Consider the following 20,896-nt stretch of genomic DNA (forward strand, 5'->3'; position numbering starts at 1 on the left):
ATAACCAACCTGTGGACCACACAGCACATGCGTGAAAACCCACAGCCACAGGCACGCTCACAATCCAATCCTCAGCAGCAGATGATGCCCTCCCCCATGACCGATCACTCTTGCTTTGGCCAATTCAGGAGGAGGCCACCCTTTAATTCTCTTGTCCTGGTCTGTCCGTACACATGACACTGGACAAAAACAGAATTCCACAGCCATACCAATCCTGATGAGCAAGGTGTAGAAACCAGCTGCATGGCCTGATACCAGACCAGGAATCTGGGATAATTGTCAGTGTCCTCTTCTGCCCCTACTCTAGGATATGCGATTGTGAAATCATTGTCAGTACACCCATCTGATGAAATTAGGCCCACGGGGCCGCCAGAGTGAATACCACGGATGAATCCAGGAAGGCGCACGAAGGCCACCTTTGGCAGAGCAGCAGAGAACCAAGTTCCTGGTCTAAATAGCTCAAGCTTTTTCTTTGAAGAAAAGACAAGCAGGGCATGTGAAAAGACCTGCGGTTCCTGGCAAGTTCCCTCCTTCATACGGTACAGATAGGAACACTGACATTCATATCACTAACGAGGCCACGACCCTGACACTTACTTTACGTTTTCGAACTTTTAAGTGGATATTTTCTCTTTTAACAGTCTGGATCATCTACTTCTTCCCCATCCCAACACGAAAGAAAGAGAAAGGAAGGAAGGAAGGAGGGAGGAAAAAGAAAACTTCCGAAAAGAGCTATTCTGTGCATTTACTTATGAGACACACCTAGGGTTAAAGAGAAAAGTCCCAGAGGGGAAAAATAATACTTGAGCAATCACCACACAAAAGTTGTTTATATTTATTTAATGCTAAGAACACAGATATCCGAAAGAAGAGACAGACGTTAAGAAAATTTCTTCTCAACAGGATTTTGATCATAAAAACTAGTTGTTCAAATCTCTAAAACTGAAGATGACACATATCTCGAAAAACACAAAATGTATTTTTCTCTCTTACCTGAATTAGCCTGAGACGCCCCCCCAAATACTCTCTTTAAGAGATACCAATACTCAAGTCGTGCAAAGAAACTGTACCTGTAGTGTTTCAACCATAAAAGCAACACCTGGTTTATACATGACAAAAATAAGATAAAGGCACGGAGAACAATGTGAAGTTTCTAGAAGTCAGAGAAAATTAAGGTGACCAGAGGTCAGGTGAACAAGCTGCAAAGCAGGGCACTCGGAGCACGGCACTGAATGCCGAGCGGTCACTGGTAGGAGGGATACAGTGTGATATCTCTCACAGCCAGCATATTCACCGAGGCTCTGGTGACATTCCCAGGATGAAAACCGAGGTAGTTCTCAGTCAGGAACGTTCTCCTGGACAGCATGGCCAGCATGTGGTTGAGCCGGGACCTGATGCCGGCAAAGTGAAACTGGCGCTCTTGGTTCAAGTTCCTAAAGGAGTCTCTCAAACCCAGATCCAAGTGGGGGGTGCCCCAGAACTTGGCATGTCCAGCAGGGACAAAGTCAGTGGCTCTACTGGATGCCTGGGAGCCCAGGGAGCTTGCCACAGAGCCCTGGGAGGACAGAGAGGAGGAAGACCTTAAACTGGGAGATCTCGACACAGACATCCTGGACACTGGTGAACCTTCTTTAGACTGGGCGCCCTGAGAAAAGAGAACGTTCTCGTCCACATCAGTCTGGGTGGTGGCCGACGTGGATCGAACCACGGTTTGGGAGCTGGCCGCTCTGGTGGTGACTGCGGTCTGGGTCCCAGCACAGGCCGTAGGAGCACTGGCCTGAGTCCCCGCATCACTCACACTCACTGCTGGCATCTCCTCTCCCAGCTCTGTCTGAGTCGTGGCATCGGTCATCGTCCTGCTGTCTGGTTTGTCCCTGCGGCTGTTGAAGTCATTCTCATCACTGACGGTGGAGGACTCGGAGTCACAGCGCTTGGCCTCTGCCCCACCCTCGGCGGGCACCTCGCACCCCAGCTCAGCCTTCTTGGGGGTGCTTGAGAGCCGGGCCAGCCGCAGGCGCAGCAGGCTGCCCAACGTGAGCTCCTTAGACAGGGGCTTTGGGTCGATCAGATGGTCAAACTTGCCGCTGATCCGGAAGTTGGACAGCACTTTGGAGCTGATGGGCTTCGACTGTGCATACAGGATCCGGAACTCCAGATCAAAGTGTTCAACCACTTGGCCAGACAGGATGACCAAGTTACTGCTATTTAATTTGCCATCCGTCCATGTAAAACTTAAGGATTAAAAACAAACAAAGAGAAGCTGGTAAGGGCGAGCAATCTCCTCACTGTTTACTGTCAAACTCAACGATAAAGCCCAGATATTCTGGTCCAGGAGTCACAGCTCTGGCGACAGCATAACCCCCGCGCAGTGTAAATTCAACCAGCCTCACCCCGGTGTATAACACGTGTGTGCATTACGAGAAGTGAAAAGGCAGTAAGACCTACATCTCTGCAGCCTCAGAGTTCTTAAAAACTAGAAGGGGCTTTAAAAATATTTAGGCCAGGGCCCTCATTTTAGAAGTGCAGAAAGTAGCTAGTGATGTCGCGGTGGGAAGCTAGTGGGAGACCCTAGACTAGACCCCCGTCCTTAAATACTGCTGGTGCTCTGCTCCTCTGATATCGCCATTTTCAAAGGGAGACCGTATTGTCATTCTGAGGATGATGCTGTTGCTCTGAGCACATTGGGTCAGGGATCTACCCAGGGTGGGCATGTGACCTAGTGAGGACCAAGTAATTTTTCAAGGACGATGTCAGCGCAAACAGAAAGGCTCTCTCTTTGGGAGACAACTACTAACAGCTGCGTAAGGAAGCCTGGATCCTCACCTTCAAAGGAATAAGCCTGACTGAGAATAAAGATCAGCTAGAGAAAAGCAGAACCAGGGGACAATATTCTGATAAATATATGCCCTCCAGGTCAAGACGAGCTAAAAACCAATGTACCTTTCTACACTTTCAAGTTATGGGACTCAATAATTCTATTTTGCATAAAGTAGTTTGAGCCTGCTTTCTGCACTCACAGTCACCCCACTGATAAAGAAGTTTACATCAAGAATAAGATTTTTTTTTAAATTTTTCTAAAGATTTCTTTTATTTATTTGCCAGAGAGAGAGCACAAGCAGGGGGAACAGCAGGCAGAGATGCAGGCTCCCTGCTTGAGCCAGATGTGGGACTTGATCCCAGAACCCTGGAATCATGACCTGAGCCAAAAGCAGACGCTTAATGACTGAATCACTGAGGCATCCCAAGAACAGGATATTTTAAATGAGATCATAAAACATAATGTCAGCTCTGTCTCTGGCAACCTAGAATCCCTCCTGATGCAAATTCTACCTTGAGAACTGCCGTCTGAGAAGAAGGATTCTTTTGGAAACCCTCTATGAGGGTTGATATTGAAAACCCTCAATCATGCAAACAAGAAAACTACCTAACACCAGGATTATGAAATGTCCTCAATAAATAGAAGCCATCTTCCTCACCCTTATCCTCAATGGTAGCATATTATTTTTTTTTTTAGACAGAGTCATGTAATTTTTATATCTTATGTTTTAGAAGAGCCAAAAACCATTTGAGACTAAGTTTGTATAATATAGATGAAACCTATTTTGGATGAAAATGCAGTTTTCTCCAGTTATTTATAAACGTCTCATGAAAGGAGGTCTCAAGGAAGAGCACGAGTTTTGTTCTGAGCAGTGATGGTGCTGTCTGCAAAGACGGGCATCGTGAGTTTCTTGATCTCACCACTTCAGCTAGCACCCTTTCCGTGTCCAACTTTACCGTGGGCTGACACGTGATTATCACCCAGAGATGCATGTGTCTTCAAAAAGGAGTCTCTCTTTTTTAAGCTCACAACATACCTTGTGCATACCACCATTCTAACGCACAGACACACCACCATCAGGGCCACCTCAATAAACACGGTGTAGCTTAACTTCCAGAGATCTGTGTCAACCGCTCATCATCTCCACCCTCTTCAACAACCCGGCATCCTACCATAAGGTGCCACTGCCATGGAGAGACTCCAAAGGTGGGGCCAGAAATAGGGACCAGGACTTTCTAGACTAAAGCACTAGGTTAAAAGGCTTAAAGGAAGGTGAAGGTGTTAAGCACAAGATGAGAGCTTCGGCTCTGCCCTCCACACTGACGCCAAGGCCTGTGACCACCCTTACCTGCAAATGAGCGGCTGGGACGAGGGACAGGGGGAGGTCAAAGGCCCCAAGGAACAGGATTTGAGTTTTTTCCTGTCACTGGTAACTCCTGGTTCAGTCGCTGAAGACCTGGCTGAGGTTAGAATTACAGACTCTTTCCCTGGGGGTCTCTAAGCAAGTTTCAACATCTGCACTTTGGTTTTGTGGCCCATAGGGTAGGGGAGGTGACCCTGCACCCTGACCACCCCCTGCAGAAGGAGGTTCTGACTGATGTAATCACACCCACAGATGCACAACTCTCGGATGCTTGGCCACCAAGGCTCACATTGCGAGGAAAAAGCAGCTTTTACCTTAAATAGCATGCACCATCTACAAAGGCTAGAGTAGCATATGTGGGCAGGCTAGAGACTTACCTATAGGAGCCTGTAGCCACTCGAATGCCATCAATCAGTGTGAACTTCTCGTGAACCTGCCCAACTATCTTAGTTCCTGACCTTGCATAGTAAGTATTTCCGGTAATGGTCCGAACAGTCATCAGCTGTCAGCAGGGAACGGGAGAAAAAAGAAACAAACAGTCCAGTGAGCAAATGATAAAGAGGGCTTGGTTTACGATTCCCAGACAGGCACACTAATTGGCAAAGAAGGGGTCCCCGGGCCCCGTCGGGAACAGCATACGGGACATGCAAGCCCGCAGCGTTCAGGATTCAAGGAATGCAACTTCAGTGAGTCCGTCTTTCTGGTGTGCCCTTTGCTCACACTGAATTCTGAGACTCTTGGTTCAGGGGCACATGTATGTGTTCAAAAAGAAGACTCACTGTTGGTGACAGGACACAACAGAAACCAAGAAATGATTTTGAAACAAAATGCAGGGGATAAAATGATCAAAGAAAACACGCTAGTAATAGATATCATTTTAACAAAGGCTTAAAGAAGCAAGGCTGCTATTTCTCCTACTCTTTTATTTAACAGCATTGGTAATGAGTAATATAGCCCATCCTCACTTACCCCACATCCCGAGTAAGAAGAACAGGACAAGCCTTCTCTAACACGGGACTTCTGAGGCTGAAACACGCATATCCCATGGGGCTAAATCAGCAATGTCACATCTCTTATAAGAACGAATTTACCAGAAGAGCACCAGTATACTGGGACCCCATGGTGCATATGTGGGCATAACTCTCCTTGTAAAATGACACATGGAAACCTACATCCAGTGGTTTGTACAGTACTAAGAGCATCTGCATTCTTTGGGGCAAATCAGCACTGGGTGATCTATATACTTTTAGAAATCTCACATGAGGGTGCCTGGGTGTCTCAGTCGGTTAAGCATCTGCCTTCCACTAAGGCCATGATCCCAGGGTCCTGGGATCGAGTCCTGCATTGGGCACTCTGCTCAGTGGGGCGCCTGCTTCCCCCTCTCTCCCTCTGCCTGCTGCTCCCCCTGCTTGTGTACTCTCTCTCTGTGTCAAATAAAATCTTAAAAAAAAAAAAGAAAAGAAATCTTACATGATTCAAATGAAATGCTTAAGATATTGGTTCAATTCTCTCCTTCATTCCACAAAGTCCCCAGGATGTGCTGAGCCTTGAGACAACACCGATAATAGGCATGTTCCTTACCTTTAAGGACTAGGAGTAAAACCCTACATCCACACAGAAACCTGTGCACAAAGATTCATAGCAACTTTCTTCATAATAGCACAAAACTGGACACCGCCCTGAAGCCCTTCAGTGGGTGACGGGTCAAACAAACCATGGGACAGCCATATCACATGACATGACTCAACAGGAGAAACAACAAACTGTGGTCACACACAACAATTGGGGCGGATATTAAGGGCGTTGTGCGGCATGAAAAAAGCCAATCTCAAAAGGTCATGGACCAGGTGCCTGGGCGGCACAGTCGGTTAAGTGGCCAACCCTTGGTTTCGACACAGGTCATGATCTCAGGGTCGTGAGATCGAGCCCCATATCCGGCTCCCTGCTGAGGGCGGACTGCCTCAGGGTCTCTCTCTCCCTCACCTTCTACCCCTCCCCCGTCTGGTTTGCGCCACGTGCGAGCATCCTTTCTCTCTCTAAAATATATAAATGAATCTTTAAAAAAAGTCACACGCTGTATGATTCCATTTATAGACCATGCTCTAAATGACAAAATTAGAGACACGGGGAACAAATTACTGGTTGCCGGGGTTAAAAATCGGGAGGAGGGCACACAGAGGGGAGCAGATGGGACCATAATGGTAGCAAGAGGGAGATCACTGTGACAGAACAGTCCTGTATCCCGACGGCAGTAGGACAGTTCTGTATTGTGATGGCAGTGGTGGGTACACATATGTCCACATGAGATGAAATGGCACAGAACTACAGGCACACGTTGTACGATCCCCATTTCCGGGCTTTGATTTTGTACTCTAAGTTACTCAAGATGGAACCCCGGGGGGGAACCGGGCAAAGGACGCTATGAAGGACACTATCCTTCACATAGTGTGAAGGACACACTCTGGTATGACATAGCATCACTTCTGTGGTCTGACCAAAACACATAATCTGACCTTGGCCATGAGGCAACATCAGACAAACCCAAGTTCTACAAAAAACTGGCTAGTGTTCTTCAAAAGCATCAAGACCCTAAAAGTCAAAGGAAGACAGAGGAACCGTTGCAGATGAGAGGATGCTAAGGAGACACGACAACCCAAGGCAACGCAGTGCCTCCGACCTCCTGTTTCAGCAGCTGCTGGGTCATGTGGCTGGCTCCAAACTCCAATTCTACCTCCAACACGAATGTGCTTTGTAACTACCTAATTAAACCCAATCCTGATCCTCATTAGGGAAAACCACCACCGGGAACTCTGTGGGGGAAGTTAAATGGCCAAGTTTTGTAGACCAAGTGACTTGATGATCAGAAGGTGGTAAGCTGATGTCCACTATGCACGAAGCCTACGGTACCAAAGCCCAAATTCCTAGTTCAGTTTGTTTACTGCTTTCTTCCCAGCACCTAGAACAGTAAGTGGCTCAGACAAGGTCTGCACATAGGTAATTAACCAAGTGGATGAATTAAGTCCCAAAGCTCACGGCTCACACTAAGATGCTTGATTTAAAAAGATGAATGACAAATAGGATTTTTCTTGCCTCCTCCCACTACAGAGAATCAGCTAGCTGACTCATGTCACCTTACATTTAAATACTTGAGCTCAAATTACTTCCAGGCTCAGAGCAAAGGACATAAAAAGCCTTATTTTATAAGAACGAGAACCGAGGGGCACCTGGGTAGCTCAGGTCATGATCTCAGAGTGTGGGAATTGAGCCCCGTGTGGGGCTCCCTGCTCAGTGGGGAGTCTGCTTCTCCCTTTGCCTCCACCCCCGCTTGTGCTCTTTCTCTCTCAATCTGTCTCTAATAAATAAATAAAATCTTAGAAAAAAAAGAAAAATGACACCCGAGAGGCAGCACGTGACGGTGATCAGGAGCAGCCCGGCTGGGGCAGGCAGGTGCATGAACGGGAGTCACACCCCTGGCCCACTCCTTTCGACTGGCAAGTGCTGGGCTCTCTGTGCCACCTCCTGGGAGCTGAGACAGGGCTGTGGTGAGGACTGAGTTGCCTCACATTTGTCAGGAGGCTAGGACAGGACAGAGCAGTGCCCAGGAGAGAGCAGGGGCCCTGTCGGCGGTGGGCCTGCCGGTGCTACCGACCAAAGCCGCAAGGTAGCTTCCTGCTGCCAAGAGTTGAGCTCCCACTTAGGAGGGAGCACGACAGGAGAGGCCAGCCGAGGTCTGAGTCCTGACTCTGTGGTTTCTTTTTATTTTTTCCCTAGTCATGGTAGTGATTTATTTTTTTATTTATTTAAATTCCATTAACATGGATAATAGCTAGTATAGTTAGTTTCAGAGGTAGAGGTCAAGGACTCATCAGTCTTACAAAACACCAGTGTGCATCACACCATGTCCTCCTTAACATCCATCCCCAGCCACCCTATCCCCCTGCCCCACTCCCCTCCAGTGACCCTCTGTCTGTCTTCTGTGACTAAGAGTCCCTTATGGTTTGTCTCCCTTTCTGGTTTCATCTTATTTTTCCCTCCCTTCCTCTACGTTCCTCTGTTTTTGTTTCTTAAATCCCACATGAGTGAAATTATATGATAGCTTTCTTTCTCTGATTGATCTATTTCGCTTAACATAACACCCTCCAGTTCCATCCACATTGTTGTAAATGGCATTCTTTTTGATGGCTAATATGCCTGTGTGTGTGTGTGTGTGTGTGTGTGTGTGTGTGTATCTACCACATCTTCTTTATCCGTTCATCTGTTGATGGACATCTAGGTTCTTTCCATAGTTTGGCTATTGTGGACATTGCTGCTATAAACATTGGGGTGCAAGTGCCCCTTTGGATCACTCCACTTGTATTTTGGGGGCATGTACCCAGTAGTGCAATTGCTGGGTCACAGGGTAGCTCTATCTTTAACTTTTTGAGGTACCTACATATAGTTTTCCAGAGTGACTGCACCAGCTTGCCTTTCCTGTGATTTCCTTTCCATGAGACTTTAGGCAAATGGCTTTGCTCATGGCCTCAGTTGCCTCTCCTGTCATGGGGATCCCCTGCCCACCTCCATACAGACCACGTGGGTCTCGGTCGCTCGGTCATTACTGCTGATTGCGGGGAGACTGGAAACGTGTAACGCAAACCTTCTCCTGCTCGGGGTGCACTTTCAGATCCATGCACATGTCCAGAAACTGCGAGAGCAGGGCCTGGTCCAGAAGGATGTAGACGGCGACTCCCTGTTTCCGACTTATTTCCTGCAGGTCCCTGAAGATGTCGATGTCTGTGAAAACATCCATCACCACGGCGATCACCTGCAGAGTGAGGCAGCGGAGGGAAGAGCGAGAGGTCAGCTCCCCGCAATACCAGCTTACAGCTTGCTGCGCAGACTCGGGAGCCCATCTCAGAGCCCGGGAAGGATCAGTCCCCCGCTTCACCTTCTGTGCTATCAGTTTGCCCCCAACCACGGACGCCTCCATCCCCAAAGACACTCAGGCTGCTGTACCCTACACATCTGGACTTGGCCCAGCTGAACCTCCCGACTGCCTCCCAGCCACTGTCCTCCGTGCTTCCCTGGCCCAGTCCGTTCTTCTCCCTAAGAGCTCGGCTCCGTTCATGCCTGCTGTTCAATCTTCCCACACTCAGCATCCGACCACAGTTCACAGCTGCCTTGGCCATGCAGCCCCAGGCAAATTACAGTCATTTGCAAGGTCTGGTCCTGAGTCTGCAAAAAGGCGTGTCGTCAGAACTACATGACGAGGCTACATGAAGTGCAAGGTACAAAAGATCCCTCAAGTATCTCTTCGTTGATTCCCTTCCTCAGGCCAGAGTAGGAGCCGTCCAGACAGTTCAACACAGGGAGGCACCTGCCAGCTCCTGGCTCTCCCCGCTGGAGAGGCTGCTCCAGGCCCCAAGCCTCTTGTCATGCCCTCTGCAGTGTAAGACTGGAAACGTGAGTGAAGTCCCGACGGGCTGAGGGGGTGTGGAGCAGCCTGGGTGGGAAGGGGGTCTCCCTCCTCCTTACTTCAACAGTGAAAACTTGTGTCTCCTAGGGCCACATTCACTCCTTTTCTGAAGGTGAAGATTATTTATTTATGGGTGTCCCAACTTCTGTTGTGACCCTGGGGTGGGATGGATTTGACTCTGTGGCCCCAGAGGACTCAACACAGCACCTGACAGTCACGGCCCCTTAAAGGAGGTGGGTGTTCAAGAAGCAACACGGAGACAAAGAGGACAGTCTGCGGTCTTTCTCCCACACCCCAGTCTCACCTACCAGGATGAGGGGCCACGAAACACCGCTCGCAGGAAGTTCGCTGGTATGAGGAGTCTGGGAAGACCAACTTTTCTCTCTGGCTGCCTTCCCTACTCCAAGCCCCCCCAACCCCACCGTGTTGATGAAGCCCCAGCTGTTGAGCTACTCTTGAGGGAGGGTTTGGCTAAAATCCCCTGGGCACAATAATTAAAAAAATAAGTGTTCTTTTTTCTTTTCTTTCTTTCTTTTTTTTTTTTAAAGTAGGCTCCAGGGGCGCCTGGGTGGCTCAGTGGATTAAGCCACTGCCTTCGGCTCAGGTCATGATCTCAGTGTCCTGGGATCGAGCCCCGCATCGGGCTCTCTGCTCAGCAGGGAGCCTGCTTCTCTCTCTCTCTCTGCCTGCCTCTCTGCCTACTTGTGATCTCTCTCTCTGTCAAATAAATAAATAAAATCTTAAAAAAAAAAAAAAAATAAAGTAGGCTCCATGCCCACCGCGGGACTTGAATTCACAACCCTAAGATTGACAGTTATTTTCTACTGAGTGAGCCAGCCAGGCACCCCAAAAAATGAGTGTTCTCTAGGAACTGGTGGCATCATCAGAACTTTGCGGGTTCCCATGAGGCTTTCTGCATCCCACGTAGCCATCCCACTAATGCAGGTCGCCTAACATAGTGCACAAAAGGCAGAAAGGCCTGGGCACCGAGTCCAGCTCTGAGCCCCCTAGCAGAGGTGGGGTGTGGGATGCAGGCAGGCAGAGTGATGAGGCAGTTACATCGGGGAAACTGAGAGCAGGAGGAGACCTCCCTTGCTGGGCGGACGTGCTCCAGGCACTCTAACATTCACCAGAGAACGGGGGATTCCTGGAGGAAAAGGCCTTTGAGCTGAACCACAAACAAGGACCCCATTTGGACAGGGGAGAAGTAAAGAGGAGGGCATTCGAGCAGGAAGCCGGGTGGTGGCAGAGGAAGAAGCAGGAAATGACGGGGTAGGGGCCAGCGTGGCTGGACCTGGCTGAGAGGCATACGCATGTGAACCAGGTCGTGGAGGGCCTGAGGGCCAACCATAGAGTCACCACCACAGGGGCAATGGAGGGGGAGGTTTAAGAAGAGTAAGGAGGGGGCGCCTGGGTGGCTGTTGGCAAAGTGTCTGCCTTTGGCTCGGGTCATGATCTCAGGGGTCAAGCCCTGTGTTTGGCTCCCTGTTCAGCAAGGAGTCTGCTTCTCCCTCTTGCTCTCCCCCGGCTCATGCTCTCATACGTTCTTTCTCTCTCAAATGAATACAAAATTAAAAAAAAAAAGAAAGAAAGAAAGAAAGAACAAGAAGAGTAAGGAGTTCCAGGGGCACCTGGGTGGCTCAGCTGGTTGAGTGGCCGACTCTTGATTTCAGCTCAGGTCATGATCTCAGGGTTGTAGGATCGAGTCCCACATCAGGCTCCATGCCAGCCCTAAGATTCTCTTTCTCCCTCTACTCTTCCCACCACCTTAAAAAAAAAAAAAAAAGTACAGTAAGGACTTTGAAGTGGCCAACCCAACAGGAGAGAAGTGGGTGCTAAAAGATAGTGTGGTGTAGGTTGGAGATCCGTCCCTGCTCCCGCAACCCAGAAAGCACTTACACATTATTTTTCAGGTTCAGCAATGTTTAGGGCTAATGACTGGAGAAGGAAGAAAAATCGGTGACAGAGGCTTCCACGATGGGCCAGGAAGGAAGCAAGAGAGGGTTGCAGAGAAGGGAAGGAAGGGGGTCCATGTAAGAGCCAGGCCATGGGCTATGCAGGCGGGGATGGGGGTGCGGTGGGGGGAAGCAGAAGCCCCCTCACCTCCACACAAACAGGAACCAAGCAATGCACTTGAGAGGCTATGGGAAGGCATCAGGAGGCCTTCACAGGGGATGTGAATGTTCTCACTTAGGACTGTGTGCAGAGCTCACTAGAGAAAGCTACGGGAAGACAAATCTAGGGTCAATCCCTGTCCTCAAGAAACCCAGGCTAGTGAGAAACACGGGCAAAGCCCAGCAGGACAGGGCTGATGGACTGGCATGCAAGTTGCCCGTGGAAGGGACTAAGCAACACTGCCAGGCTGGCCGGCTTAGAGAGGGGTGGAGGGGGACGCCTGGGTGGCTCAGTCAGTTAAGTGCCTGCTTTCGGCTCAGGTCATGATCCCAGGGTCCTGGGATCGAGTCCTGTATCGGGCTCCTTGCTCAATGGGGAACCTACTTCTCTCTCTCCCTCTGCTGCTCCCCTTGCTTGTGCTCTTTCTGACAAATAAAATTTTTAAAAAGAAAATTTTAAAAAATAGGGTTGCTGGAGGCAGGGACCCACGAGCAGGGCCAGAGTATAAGGCACCTGCCAAATTAAACTTTGATTCACCCCTTCACAAAACAACCGTGCAAACACCACCTTTGTTAGCTGGTGAGTAAGTATTTCATCTGCTCTTAATTTCATCGCTTGGTTTTAAAGCCCCAGCCTTTCCTGTGTGTGTGCCAAATAATCGGATTTGAACGCTAGGTGCTTAGAGGGAGGAGGGAGGTGTTTCTCCTCTAACTTCCCTGCACCCAACAGCCCCTCCTCTCTCGCCAGAGCAGAAGGCTTGCAATGGAGGAACAGCCTGCGTGGGAAAGCGATCAGCCTGCCTGCCTTCGAGACCCCGCCCCATGCCCCTAGACTCTCCCCACGCTAGCTCCCCCGCAATCAAGTCCTACTAGACTAAACTAGACCAGAGGCTTCTCAATTTCTGAAGGGACAGTCTCTTCACTGAGCTCAGCAATGACCTGGACTCCTTCAGTGGCCAGCCGAGTGCCTGCTTTCCAAGGCCAGACCCGCATCCCAGGGACTGGTGTTCCTCCTGCAGGCTGCTGGGCCCTGGAAGGATACAACTTGGAACGGGTCATTGTTCCCAATCCCAGGCGATGTGACTATGCTTAATGACACAAGGGAGAGACACATCTGGAAGGCAGCATCCCATGCCCACCAAGGCCCCACACAATCACCGTGGGCTCTGCCCTATCCTGGCCTGTGCTGGAAAGGGCCAGCCCAGTCTCTTAGGGCTAGAAATTTCTGCAAGAGGTGACTTTTGAGAGTCTGTTCAAGGTCAACCCCCACCTGCAACTCAGTGCGAATCAGTCATTGCATGATACCCGGGGAGGAAACATCCAGCTGCCAAAAGCTGCCGCCCAGTACCCCACAGTGCCTGTGTCTCTCCAGCCACATCTAGAGCAGCCACACCTTTGTCGAGTCCCATGCCATCCTCAAAGGTGACAGCCCTCCCCTGTCCCTCCAACTGCCCTTTGATGACGTAACCCGAGGGACCCAGTGAATCCACAGCTACTGCGGTGCTATTTCGGTCTCTGGGACAAGCACAGACTGCTTATACTCATTCTCACACGATCTAGAAGCTTTTCCATCTGCTTTCTTGCACAAAAGCTCTGAGGAGATAGCTAGAGATGTCAAAACCCCAGTAATTATCTCCGATTTCCTGATGAGAAAAATGAAGCTGGGAGCAGTTAGGTAACTTGTTCCCAGTGACACACTTAAGCCAACGCAGGAGCTGGAATCTCAGCCCAGGCCCGGGCGACTCAAGAGCCGCCCATTAGAAGAGCGTGAGATGAAACAGTATTCCAAACAAGTCCAAGTTTCAGTGTCCAAGGGACTGAGAGCTTGGAACACTTCCTGAAAGGATCGGTAGAGTGTTTTACAAAGGGCATGGGATGGAGCCCATCAGAGGGGGATTCCTAGGAACATGAAACAGTTCACAGAACAAACGTTGAGGAAGCTTGTGTCGTCCTTAGCACATCCATACCTTCCCACTGCAGGTGGCCCTACCAACTAATCCAGAATGCATAAAGTTAGGAAACCTTGGGGGCACAGACATTGTCAGGACAGACCGCAGAGGCAGACCTCGGTGTGGATGCCAGCTCCTCTACTTTCGAGCACCACGGACCCTCTGGCAAGCTACCGGAGTTCCGCTGCCCTCCATGCCTGCAAAGACTACTGCTTGGCCCATAGGGTGTGCAGCGGGTTCGGTCCGGAGAGAGCCAGCCAGCTCCCTGCACACAAGAAGCCCTCCCACAGCAGCGTGTGTGTCTGACCCCCATTCAGCCACCGTCCCTGGGCTGGTCATTCCACCTGAGCTCAGTGCCCTGACACAAGATCCCTTCCAGCTCTGCAGTCTGACTCATGCGCCATCCACGGGCCCTGACCAGGCACCTGAGCCTCAGGGTGGGGGGGGGGGGGCACTCATTCCAGCTTGTCCCCTGTAAGAAGTAGAATGTTCGCGTCTATCACCCTTTCCTACTGTGCCTCAGCTTCCCTCCCTCCCCATCCACAGCCAGAAAGCAAGGACACATGTGCAACATGCCTGGAATTCTACCCAGGGTCTGCGCCCATTCCAAGATGCCTCGGCCTGCCCAGCGGTCACCAACAGCCCGTGTGCTGCACATCCCACACCACCACGTGAGCCTCAGACCCTTTTCCTTCAGTTCCCCAGTGCCCCTGCCGGGGGGTTCCAGACACCCACCTTCTCACAGAGCAAAAGACATCTTTTCTCCTCATTCATTACAGGTTGTAATGGAACGGGAATCACGTCCTTGAAACTTCTTTAAAAATGTTTCAATAACTTGGTGTTATCTTCAGGGTTTAGCAACACACACACAAAAAGTAAAACTGTCCCCAGGGAACCCTGTATTTGCTTGTACGTGTTGTTTTCCCTCTATCGCCTAGCTGCTCTCATACAACTCACCATTTCGGCCCCGGTCTACAGCGCCGCACAGGCCTGTCCGGAAAGGCATGGGGCAGTGCCCACCCCCTGCTGGCCCTGGTGGCGGCGGTATCTCCTTGGTCATGTTCCAGCGTGAAACACCTCGGCCATCTGGGCTTTTAGAAAGAAAAAGCATCCAGAAGGGTTCGGGGGATGAAGGGGGCTATGGTCCTGAGTTATTTTTGTTATACTTAGGTAAAGCATTTCCCCGGGTGCAAAGTCCGCTCTACAAACCAGGGCGCTCTCAGGGTCCCCGAGCTCCCTTCCTCGTCCCTCGTGCCTCCTTTCCCTTCCTCCTCTCTCCATTACGATAAGCATTTTGACCCGTTCTTGGATGGTCCTCCACTTTCCTAAATACAAATAAGTACACCTATGTGTACAGGCACACACTTCTTTGCCGTAAACACGTAACACCTGTTTACTATAACGACAGATAAAAGCAGCATGTGATCCACAGCGTTCTAGAGCGGCACCGATCAACAGAACCTTCGAGGGCACAGAAACATTCTTGCTCTGTGCCATCCACGTGGTAGCCACTAACCACCGGTGCAGACGGAATACTTGAAATACAGCTGATGAGACAGAGGAACTGAATTTTTCGTATTTCACTTTAATTCATATAAACTGAAACAGCCACAGACGGCTAAAGGTGACCTTCCTGGCCGGGGCAGCTCCAGACACTTAGTCACAGGAAATAGAACAGGTCCTTGCTCCTTCCTTCGAGCTGCAGGGGACCCCACTCTGTAGACGGGTCAGTGCGCTTCCCCCTCTACTGAGGGCCGCTTCTGCTCCTCCGGTCGCTCACTACCGTAAATCCGCAGCAAACAAATAGCCTACAGCACGTGTCTATTCGTGCTTTTGCCAGCGTGTCTCTGGGACAGACACACAGACATGGAGTTGTTGTGTCGAAGGGTAAATTCAAGTGAAATGCTGCTGGGTATTGCCAACCCCCCGCCCCAACGGGTTCTATCATTTTCATCAGGACTCTTAAAAAGACCACATACCCAGTACTTTTTGTGTGTGAGAGAACTGATCCCATATCCATAAAGGACCCAGGAAGATCCTGCAGCCTCTCTGCGGCCTGACGGACGTCAGGTGAAAAGAACGAAGGAATAAAAGCAGACAGAGAAGGGCTGGGGGCGGGGGCAGTCACTGTGCAATGCGGACAGAGCTGCCGCGTGGGAAGACGACACGGTTCTGAGTAGACAGTGGCGATGGCTGCACGACGGGACTAGCTTAATGGCACTTCACGGGAAAATGGTAAATGTGGTGTATTTTACCACAGTTTAAAAAAAGAAAGAAAGAACTGGCTGACAATTCCAAAATCCTTCACGTGACACATAAAGTCAAAAGAAGAGAGAAAAAGCAGCCAAGCTGTCTGGTGGGGCACATCCTAAAATTGTACATCAGCTAGGCCTTCTGAGCCAGCGGTTCTCAACCAGGGGCAGTTTCCTTCCTCAGGGGACATTTGGAGATTTCTTTCTTTCTTTCTTTCTTTTTAAGATTTTATTCACATATTTATTTGACAGAGAGAAAGAGAGTGCATGCGCATACAAGCAGAATTAGCAGACAGAACAAGAGGTAGAAGCAGGCTCCCCACTGAGCAGGGAGCCTGGCACGGGCCTCATTCCCAGAACCCTGAGATCATGAGCTGAGCCTAAGGCAGGCGCTTAACGACTGAGCCACCCAGGTACCCCTTGGCAATTTCTTTAAATTCTGGTAAAATAAGTAATAAATCTGCCACCCTCATTATTTTCAAGTGTATTTTTAAAGGCATTAATTACATTCACAACATTGTGTGATCATCACCACTATCTGCTTCCAAATCTCTGTCATCACCCCAAACAGAAACTCTGTAACCTTTAAGCAAGAGCTCCCCATCTCCCCTTGGGAGACTTTTGAATGCCCTGACTATTGGGAGAGGGGGTTGTGTGCTTCTGGTATCTAGTGGGGCAGGCCAGGGACGTCGCTCAGGGTCAGCCCTCCAGGACAAAGAATGACCTGGTCCAAAATATCAACAGGAGTGATGTTGAGGGAGCCTGCTCTGGGCTGACCGGGGCACCCGGAGCAGGAACTGATCACACAGCACAGATTCTGTCATAACCAGAGATCATTACGCAAGATCAGGGGGGCCCTAATTCGGATCCACCTGCACGCGTGCCAGGGGTCTCCAGCCGATTTCTCAGTGGCCGCTCCTCCTGGCAGGACACTTCCTCAACACAAGCCCTGCTTCTACTAATGCTCAGTTATCAAAAGGATGCCCAAGGGTGCGTCACAGCACAAGCTCTTTCAGAACAGAAGCAGCAGGGGAGAACAGTGCCTCCGAGGAGTGTGGACCCTCCTGGCAGAATGAGCTTTGCCTGTGAACTCCCATTCAAACACCAGAAATACCCCCAGGGCCACCGCAGAAAGCCGTCACCAATCAAGGGCAAGAGGCACTTCCAGGGAAGGTCTCTACTCCCGCCTGATTTGTGGGGGCCTGAGCCCAGCCACACACGGATTCGCAGGGCAACCTAGACAAAGACCAAAATGATTCATGGACAAATACAGCAGCACAGGGAAAGACTCGGGGGTAGGTGTGTCCGGGAAACAAATGCTGTTCAGTTCAAAATTATTCTCAAAAATTCCTTAGGAAGCCAACCTCTCGGTTCTCCAGTTCCAGAGCACGATTTCTCCCAGGTGTGACGAAGCTCAGCTGGGCGCCAGGTCAGCAATCAGCCCATGTTCACCAGCCCTGCTGCACGTACCGCGTGCAAGTTTTAGACGCTGTCCCTCACTCATGTGGCAGGACGCCCACATTTTGAAAGGCGCCCAGAAACTGAGCCAATGGAGGGCCTGCAGATGCACAGCCCCGGGCACACCTACCCTGGGACAAGAACTCAAGAGTGGAAAGGCAGGTGGAATCGCCCGCACTGTTTCGTCATCCGCTGGCCTGCCCTGCCCCTCCCCGCCAACTGTGCCAGACACCTTCCTGCAGCAAGAGGTCTAGGTGAGGACAAAACCCAGCCAAAAACCAGCTGTCCGCACCACAGAGCTAGGATTAGACACTGCCATGCACCAAGTGACCCCAATTTCCTGTTCCTTGTATCCTGACCACTCCAGCCTTCTTCTCGAAAAGTACAGGAAGTATCAATACTGCCCTAGTCATTTTCCTGGTTTATAGGATAGGCAACACGGAAATAAACAGTCCAAATCTTCAGAAACTTAAAAAACCTTCAGCCTGTTGAAGCCTGCCAAGGGGCCAGTCCTCCCGCACGGCAGGGGATGCACAAGCAGCAGCGGTTATGAGCACAGGCTCTGGGGCTAGGCAGATGGGCTGGAGCCCAGCGGCCCGCCCCACCAACTGTGGTCTTGGGCAAGTTAAGTGCCTGGTCTCTGCTTAATGTGGCCTCCTCCTGCCCTCTACCCTCTGGCCTGGCAAGCCCCAGGCATCCTTCTGGACCCAGCTCCAAGTTCACGGCCTCGCCTGACTCTTTCTTCACCTCTTCCCCTGCTATCTGTAGCAACCTCCCCAACCATTCCACCAGCAGACTGTCAACTCTCAAGTGTAAGCATCACGTCCTTCACCTCTGGCCCCGGGCCCTGGCACAGCACCCGATACACAGTAGGTGCTGAATGAGCAAGCAATGTGGCATCTGGCAGAGATACTGAAAATGCTAAACAGATGTAAAGATAATGTACCACCTTTCTCCATTAAAATCGCCCAGGTTCCCAAGACGGAATCTTAAAGATATGAGCGTGGAACTGGAGTAGCGCACAGACCACGGCAGGAGGTCCTACCTTGGACCGCCAGTATTACAGGATGCCCCTGGCACAAAGGGGAGTCTGAGCACCAGCCTCAAGCCCCTTCCAAGGCCAGCACGTGACTTGATAGACAGTTTTCCCCCTGGCCTCAGCTCCAGTGCCCCTTCACTACCAATAGAGTGGAGCTGGGCAAGAGGTTAAGGCAATTCCCCCCTTTCTTTCATGGAGACATGTTCATTAATTACTCTTTTAAGTTCCAAGTGCCCAAACCTTCCTCCTGGAGGTGAGCTCCGGAAATGCACCCCACCTTCGTCCCTTTCTTTGTCTTTTTAATTTTCTCAAGGATCTGCTCTTAAAAAAGGACCTTCAGCATATCCAAAGCACTGCGGCATTCCCACCACACCTACAACCCCAAAGGCAAGACACTAGCCCACATTACCCTCTACCCAATGCAAGCCCACCGTCAGAAGAACAGCCACAATCAAGAACACTGGTGAGAGTTGAGCCTTGTTCCTGGACTTGACAATTTTCAGCCCGACCTGACACAGATTTCAGAAGCCACAGTCAGACACACTCAGGTACCAGCCCTACTGGGTTGGGCTTCACCTGCCATGTCCCTCGCACAGCCGGCAGCCAGGAAGATGAGCACTGCCAGTCAGCAATCAAGGTGGCAGCTAACTAGGTGTCTGCCGCCACATCCACCCGGCCCCCACCACCTTGGATGTTGCATCCTTTCTCCCAAACCCCTGGTACCCAGCACCCTGCAGCAGCTTCCCACCCAACCCACACCACTAAGAGGGCAATAGCACCAAAACTTGAGCAGCCCCCCCCACCCCAACACAGCCCCCCATTCAGGGAAAGAGCAATTTCTCCTCTGGTCTACGGCACGAGGGAAAGGGGCAAGGTTCTCACTTTGCCCCTGGAATGTATTTGCTTTCTACAACATAAGACGCAGAGCTGTGACCAGCACTAACGGACTCCTAACACCCCGTAGTTGTTGCTGAGTGCAATCTTGCTGGAATCTTTCGCTAGGGAATGCACTTCTTAGGAGATGGGATCCAGGGTTGGCTGACGGCCAGGAAAATTAGCAATCTGGTTTGGTTTTAACTGAAACGTGGAACTAAAAGTGTTTCCGGCCCCCTTCCCCCAGGGGAGGTGACTATCAGGAGTTGGATCTCGGACACAGCTCTCATCCTTGGGTGCTGAGGCTTCTCCCGCTGTCCCTGTGATCCGAGGGAAGGCACGCAGAGCGGGAAGAGTCGGGGGCTCCCGGGACCACCCGGCCCGCGCTGCCAGCCGGCCTGATTCCCGTTCTGGAGAGGGCCTCCCGTTCGCCCTGGGGCCCGAGGCGGGCCGCTCACCTCCCGCGCGGAGCGGAGCTGCTGGCGCAGCGCGTCCTTACAGCCGTAGGGGCCGCCGGCGCCCGCGCCGCGGGGCTGAAAGTGCGCCTCGACGCGCGTGGCGCCGCGATAGGCGCCCCGGTAGAAGGCGGGCCAGCCGAGCTCCAGCAGCGGCGGCTCCAGGTCCGACTGCTCCGGGAAGTAGGTGCCGGACGAGCAGTCGTGCGACGAGCCGAAGGAGTCCTCGGCCCCCGCCGCCGCGCCCTCCTGGCCGGGCCGCTCGGCCGCCCGCAGGATAGCGCGCACCTCGTCGGGGTTCAGGAAGCGGCCCAGGCGCTCGCGCCGCAGGAAGGCCTCGAAGGCGTCGGGGCCGCCCGCCACCAGCTCCTCCAGCGCCAGGCGCCGCGCCTCGCTGTACAGCTCGGCCGGGTTGGGCGGCCCGCACGGCGACAGGCAGGCGGCGGGCAGCTCGTCCAGACCGTCGGGGCGCAGAGCCATAGCTGCGCTCGCACGGGACCGACCGCACCGGGTTCGAGCGAGCGCGGGCGTGTCGGCCGCTTTATAGGCACCTTTGAATCTAACCGGCCCGCGTCCCGGCCCTCCCATTGGCTGCCACCCTTAACGGCGGAGTCCCGGCGCAGCGCACGCCGCCGCGGCTCCGCCCCCTGACCTGCCATTGGCTGCACTGACGCCCGGCCCCACCCCACCCCACCCACCCCACCCACCCCCCCACCCCCACCCCCCCACCTCCGGCGCCTCCGCGCTGCCTGCGGGGAGGGGCGAGTCTCATCGCCTTCGGGGGTCGCCGCGTGGAATTTCAGCGTGGACACTCCACGCCTTCTCCGATCGGTAGTTCCCGCTGCGCGCCTGCGGAGACCCGAACGGTTCAGGGTCAGCAAGAGAGGGGTTGCGGAGCCCAGTGGCGGTGCTGCCCGAGGCGGCTGCAGCACAGGGCCCGCAACCCGAACTGAAGCCGGAGAGGCCGTACCCCGCCGTCCTAGCGCGCCCCCTGCTGGCCACGCTGCTCCCGGGCATTCGGAGCTCGGGTATGTGACCAGCTCTGCCGCTTTCATCCCCGGCTTTGAAATCATTCGTAAATTCCTTCAAAAATACCGGCCCATCATACGCGCTACTCCTT

At 51.9% G+C, this 20,896-nt stretch overlaps 1 protein-coding gene across 1 annotated transcript; it reads right to left on the reverse strand.

Annotated features, from left to right (window-relative positions):
- Positions 1-819: 819 nt before the first annotated feature.
- FAM83D (family with sequence similarity 83 member D) lies at positions 820-20,347 on the reverse strand. Its single transcript, XM_032350675.1, has 4 exons — positions 19,780-20,347; positions 8,818-8,985; positions 4,559-4,683; positions 820-2,231 (listed from the first exon to the last, which is right to left on the reverse strand). The coding sequence occupies exons 1-4, from the start codon at positions 20,254-20,256 to the stop codon at positions 1,244-1,246; spliced, it is 1,758 nt and encodes a 585-aa protein (XP_032206566.1). The 5' UTR covers positions 20,257-20,347; the 3' UTR covers positions 820-1,243.
- Positions 20,348-20,896: the final 549 nt, after the last annotated feature.

The sequence above is a fragment of the Mustela erminea genome, chromosome 7 (assembly GCF_009829155.1).
Source record: "Mustela erminea isolate mMusErm1 chromosome 7, mMusErm1.Pri, whole genome shotgun sequence".
In the NCBI taxonomy this organism is placed as follows: domain Eukaryota; kingdom Metazoa; phylum Chordata; class Mammalia; order Carnivora; family Mustelidae; genus Mustela; species Mustela erminea.

Excerpts from the sequence above, each read along its gene's own strand:
- FAM83D (XM_032350675.1), bottom strand. The coding sequence starts at position 20,256 with ATGGCTCTGCGCCCCGACGGTCTGGACGAGCTGCCCGCCGCCTGCCTG. Across the intron at positions 4,684-8,817 it reads TGCACCCCGAGCAGGAGAAG|CTGATGACTGTTCGGACCAT; the intron begins GTTTGCGTTACA and ends CCCTGCTGACAG. Across the intron at positions 2,232-4,558 it reads GTGGCTACAGGCTCCTATAG|TTTTACATGGACGGATGGCA; the intron begins GTAAGTCTCTAG and ends TTAATCCTTAAG.